The 6,006-nt window shown below is 37.3% G+C and overlaps 1 protein-coding gene across 1 annotated transcript in view; it reads left to right on the forward strand.

The window, feature by feature from the left end:
• Nucleotides 1–3,362, forward strand: part of LOC111527169 (elongation factor-like GTPase 1) — a gene marked incomplete at both ends in the record, with an annotated part of 12,278 nt that extends 8,916 nt beyond the window's left edge. Inside the window, 2 exons of the mRNA XM_023193366.2 lie at nucleotides 2,405–2,528; nucleotides 3,340–3,362. Coding sequence (XP_023049134.2) covers nucleotides 2,405–2,528; nucleotides 3,340–3,362 — 147 coding nt within the window. The remainder of the gene's footprint in view (nucleotides 1–2,404; nucleotides 2,529–3,339) is intronic.
• Nucleotides 3,363–6,006: the final 2,644 nt, after the last annotated feature.

Here is a 6,006-nt window from a genome sequence, read left to right on the forward strand (position 1 = left end):
AAAAAAAAAAAAAAAAAAAAAAAAAAAAAAAAAAAAAAGAAATGGTCAGTGTTTAAAAATTGTAGCTGATTAGATTAATGACAAAAATTAATAAAAACACTAGCAGTAATGGGGAATGGGTTGATGTTAAGCAAATTTTGTGGTGACTATGGAATAAAAAAGAATGAAAAGGATAAGAAACAAGATTTTGAAAGATTTATGTACCCGTGTGTGTACACATGTGTGAATATTTTATGTGGTGGACTAGAAGAGCAAATGGGCAAATGTCTTACTATAATTTATGATTTTGATGGAGGTGTTAGAGTATTTGTTTATAAAAATCTTTAAGTTTGCCACTTTCAGAATTAAGAGCAGGATGTTTATCCAGCATGTCATTATAAAAGATAAATGAATGTATAATATAGTCTGAGTAACACAAAACATTTTTTGAAAATCCTGAAAGAATAGAAACCACACTAGAAATCTAACTGATCAAAACAGTTGCACCAATAAAGGATTGTACCAATAAATATATGAAATCATCTGTTAAGTAGATATTTTTTAGAAAGGAAATTTTATTAAAAAAATAAATCCAGAAGTTTGATAAATAAAAGAGATAAACATAAAGCATAATGGACAGAAGCTACATACCAAAGCTTTGACTCAGATATATCAACCAAATATGAATGAAAAGAGAGGTTTGGCAATATTAACAATAAAATAGGATTTATGGTAAATGAATTATGGCATAAGGATCATTTTCACATAGATAATTGACACATTTACTAGTGAAGAGACTAACTATCAATTATAACAACAAAATGCATGAGATAAAAATAGAACTATAAGTGGAACTCTGCAGGTACTTGGTTTGGGGGAGATCTACACAGGTTAATTAGGAAGATGAACCATATGAATGGAATAATTAAAGTCAGAATTTAAGTGTCAGTGAAGGATAGACAAAAATTCATTCTATATCAGGTGAAAAAGTAATTCAAATTTAAAAGAAAGAAAATGTCACAGGTTTCATGTGTTCATCACTCAGTCATTAGCTCCGGTTTTAACCATCTAAGAAGAGATCCAAGTTGCCAATGTGGAGAGCAAAGCTTCAGCTGTATTTATTGAGGCCCCAGGGAACATGACTACTAAAGAATAGGGCTCCCTTCTAAAGTTAGGTTGGAGAATGCCTGGGAAGTCAGTCCACACTGGTTGCCTCCTATTGTTTCCTTCCACGTGTAGACCTTGGACCTGCCTGTAGGTTCTGAATTGGATTTGCAAATCTGCATGGCAGGTTGTAGCCTGCCTAGCAAAACTGGGTGTTGATAAATGAGAAGCCGCAGAGATAAGGGTATCCTGACTTAACATCTGGAAGTAAGGCTCTGTGTGCCATTCTGGGTGTGCAGAAACACAGGAAGCCAGGAGGAGGCCTGACTCTTTTTAGGGATCCACAGATAGGCAGCAAGGCAGAGCCTGCTTTCTTTTTGAGGCATAGGAACTCTACCAGTGGTTGGCAGCCTTTCACATTGTCTTCATTTGTGGAGGAGTGATTAAAGAGTCACCTGTGAACAAAGAAAGTTTTATTTCTTCTTTTCTGATTAGTATACTTTTTATTTCCTTTTCTTGTGTGATTGCATTAGGTTGGGCTTTCAGTATGGTGTGGAAAAGAACTGGGGCTATCCTTTTCTTGTTTTTTTTTTTTTTTTGTTTTGTTTTTTTTTTCCTGAGCAGGCATCTTTTAAGATGCTGGTACTTTGAAAATTCTCATCTCAAATCTTAGATTAAATTATATTGTTCTCTAAAGAAAAGGTATTTCTTGGGTGCTTTATCCAGATGATGTAGACGCTATATATAAGACCCTTAGTTGTTGTTGACTGTCCTCCTGTGACTGTAGACCATGGTGGTAACTGGTTTCTCTGTGGGCTGATGAGAGTTAAGTCAGTGTGTGTATGTTTACCATTAATCTAGGATAATGAAAACCTTGTTTTGGCAGGTTGTGGCTCAAGAGTTTCTCTCATTTGTAAGCAACTGTCACTTATAGCAGTGAGTAGCTGAAATGAAGCTTCATTGTTGGCATAGTTGTGACAAGCAACTGGAGCTTGCATTTTCTTTTCCATAGCTTTATTTTGCTTTACATGTGTAAAATTAAGAAACAAAGCTATAGCATGTATTACCAATTAGTGTAGATCCGAACATGGGCTTTGGAACCAGACCGCTTGGTTTTAAATCCCCACCTCACTTCTTCCCTGCATGATATCTCTGTGCTTCATTACCCTTTCCTGTAAAATGGGGAAATTTTGTAGGATAGTGGATTAAGTTTAGTAATACATGTATAAAGAAGTTTGAACAGTACCTGTCACAGAAATGTTCAAATGTTACCTATGCTATTCATTGTTATTAATAACGTGAACATTTGGTCTTCTTTCAGAATTGAGCACTTCGCCAGAATCTACAGTCAAAAAATTGGCATCAAAAAGGAAGTTCTTATGAAAACCTTGTGGGGAGATTACTATATAAATATGAAGGCTAAAAAGATCATGAAGGGTGATCAGGTAATGTGGTGTATATCCCTTTTGACTGTTGGTCATGTTCTTGCCCTATGAAAATCTATTGTGTAATATCTGTAATAAATGTAATTCAGCTTTAATTTATGCAGCTGAGTTCATGAGGTATTTTTTACTGTGTATAATTGGGAAAGGCTTACAACTCTCATATACAGGTATTGTTCATATGGATTTCTTAGTTCTTTTAAGTGTAGTGAGCAAAGAACTGCTTTTTCTTTTCTTTCTTTTCTTTTTTTTTTTTCTTAGAAGACCAAAAATCTTAGATCTTGGGCACCTGAAGGCACACATTTTGTGCCGTGCATTTGTTTGTCTCTGTCACCATAAAGAGATGTCTCTTATAGACATCCCTGTATGGTTCACACTGTCCTAGTCTCAGCTGAAGGCTTATCTCGCTGCATGCTGGTCATAGTGCAGTGTAGATCGGGAGAGGTGGATGCTCCCTGAAACCCTTTCTTCTACAGATAGAGGTGGTGTAGGAATGCTGTCATATACCCTCAAAGGATACTTGTCTGGGAGCTTTATTTATTTATTTATTTTTGTTATACTTTAAGTTCTAAGGTACATGTGCACAGCATGCAGGTTTGTTACATATGTATACATGTGCCATGTTGGTGTGTTGCACCCATTAACGTGTCATTTACATTAGGTATATCTCCTAATGCTATCCCTCCCCCCCTCCCCCTCCCCCCAATAGGACCTAGTGTGTGATGCTCCCCTTCCTGTGTCAAAGTGATCTCATTGTCCAATTCCCACCTATGAGTGCGAACATGCAGTATTTGGTTTTCTGTTCTTGCGATAGTTTGCTGAGAATGATGGTTTCCAGCTGCATCCATGTCCCTACAAAGGACACGAACTCATCCGTTTTTATGGCTGCATAGTATTCCAAGGTGTGTATGTGCCACATTTTCTTAATCCAGTCTGTCACTGATGGACATTTGGGTTGATTCCAAGTCTTTGCTATTGTGAATAGTGCCGCAATAAACATACGTGTGCATGTGTCTTTATAGCAGCATGACTTACAATCCTTTGGATATATCCCCAGTAATGGGATGGCTGGGTCGAATGGTATTTCTTGTTCTAGATCCTTGATGAATCACCACACTGTTTTCTACAATGGTTGAACTAGTTTACAGTTCCACCAACAGTGTAAAAGCGTTCCTGTTTCTCCACATCCTCTCCAGCACCTGTTGTTTCCTGATTTTTTAATGATCGCCATTCTAACTGGTGTGAGATGGTATCTCATTGTGGTTTTGATTTGCATTTCTCTGATGGCCAGTGATGATGAGCATTTTTTCATGGGTCTGTTGGCTGTATGAATGTCTTCTTTTGAGAAATGTCTGTCCATATCCTTTGCCCACTTTTTGATGGGGTTGTTTGTTTTTTTCTTGTAAATTTGATTGAGTTCTTTATAGGTTCTGGGTATTAGCCCTTTGTCAGAAGAGTAGATTGCAAAAATTTTCTCCCATTCTGTAGGTTGCCTGTTCACTCTGATGGTAGTTTCTTTTGCTGTGCAGAAGTTCTTTAGTTTAATTAGATCCCATTTGTCAATTTTAGCTTTTGTTGCTGTTGCTTTTGGTGTTTTAGACATGAAGTCCTTGTCCATGCCTATGTCCTGAATGGTATTACCTAAGTTTTCTTCCAGGGTTTTGATGGTTTTAAGTCTATTATTTAAGTCTCTAATCCATCTTGAATTAATTTTCATATAAGGAGTAAGGAAAGGATCCAGTTTCAGCTTTCTACTTACGGCTAGCCAATTTTCCCAGCACCATTTATTAAATAGGGAATCCTTTCCCCATTTCTTGTTTTTGTCAGGTTTGTCAAAGATCAGATGGCTGTAGATGTATGGTATTATTTCTGAGGGATCTGTTCTGTTCCATTGGTCTATATCTCTGTTTTGGTGCCAGTACCATGCTGTTTTGGTTACTGTAGCCTTGTAGACTTGTTTGAAGTCAGGTAGCACAATGCCTCCAGCTTTGTTCTCTTGGCTTAGGATTGTCTTGGCAATGCGGGCTCCTTTTTGGTTCCACATGAACTTTAAAGCAGTTTTTTCCAATTCTGTGAAGAAAGTCATTGGTAGCTTAATGGGGATGGCATTGAATCTATAAATTACCTTGGGCAGTATGGCCATTTTCACAATATTGATTCTTCCTATCCACGAGCATGATATGTTCTTCCATTTGTTTGTGTCCTCTTTTATTTCACTGAGCAGTGGTTTGTAGTTCTCCTTGAAGAGGTCCTTTACATCCCTTGTAAGTTGGATTCCTAGGTATTTTATTCTCTTTGAAGCTATTGTGAGTGGGAATTCATTCATGATTTGGCTTTCTGTTTGTCTGTTACTGGTATATAAGAATGCTTGTGATTTTTGTACATTGATTTTGTATCCTGAGACTTTGCTGAAGTTGCTTATCAGCTTAAGGAGATTTTTGGCTGAGACAGTGGGGTTTTCTGAATATACAATCATGTCATCTGCAAAGAGGGACAATTTGACTTCTTCTTTTCCTAATGGAATACTTTTTTTTTTCTCTTGCCTGATTTCCCTAGCCAGAACTTCCAAACTAGGAGTGGTGAGAGAGGGCATCCCTGTCTTGTGCCAGTTTTCAAAGGTAATGCTTCCAGTTTTTGCCCATTCAGTATGATATTGGCTGTGATTTTGTCATAAATAGCCCATTATTTTGAGATACGTTCTATCAATACCAAATTTATTGAGCGTTTTTAGCATGAAGGGCTGTTGAATTTTGTCAAAGGCCTTTTCTGCATCTATTGAGATAATCATGTGGTTTTTGTCTTTAGTTCTGTTTATATGCTGGATTACGTTTATTGATTTGCATATGTTGAACCAGCCTTGCATCCCAGGGATGAAGCCCACTTGATCATGGTGGATAAACTTTTTGATGTGCTGCTGGATCCGGTTTGCCAGTATTTTATTGAGGATTTTTGCATCGATGTTCATCAGGGATATTCGTCTAAAATTCTCTTTTTTTTGTTGTATCTCTGTCAGGCTTTGGTATCAGGATGATGTTGGCCTCCTAAAATGAGTTAGGGAGGACTCCCACTTTTTCAGAAGGAATGGTACCAACTCCTCCTTGTGCCTCTGGTAGAATTCGGCTGTGAATCCATCTGGTCCTGGACTTTTTTTGGTTGGTAGGCTATTAATTATTGCCTCAATTTCAGAGCCTGCTATTGGTCTCTTCAGGGATTCAACTTCTTCCTGGTTTCGCCTTGGGAGAGTGGTAAGTGTCCAGGAAATTATCCATTTCTGCTAGGTTTTCTAGTTTATTTGCGTAGAGGTGTTTATAGTATTCTCTGATGGTAGTATGTATTTCTGTGGGGTTGGTGGTGATATCCCCTTTATCATTTTTTATTGCTTCTATTTGATTCTTCTCTCTTTTCTTCTTTATTAGTCTTGCTAGCGGTCTATCAATTTTGTTGATCTTTTCAAGAAACCGGCTCCTGGATTCGTTGATTT

The sequence above is a fragment of the Piliocolobus tephrosceles genome, unplaced genomic scaffold (genome assembly GCF_002776525.5).
Source record: "Piliocolobus tephrosceles isolate RC106 unplaced genomic scaffold, ASM277652v3 unscaffolded_37574, whole genome shotgun sequence".
In the NCBI taxonomy this organism is placed as follows: Eukaryota; Metazoa; Chordata; class Mammalia; order Primates; family Cercopithecidae; genus Piliocolobus; species Piliocolobus tephrosceles.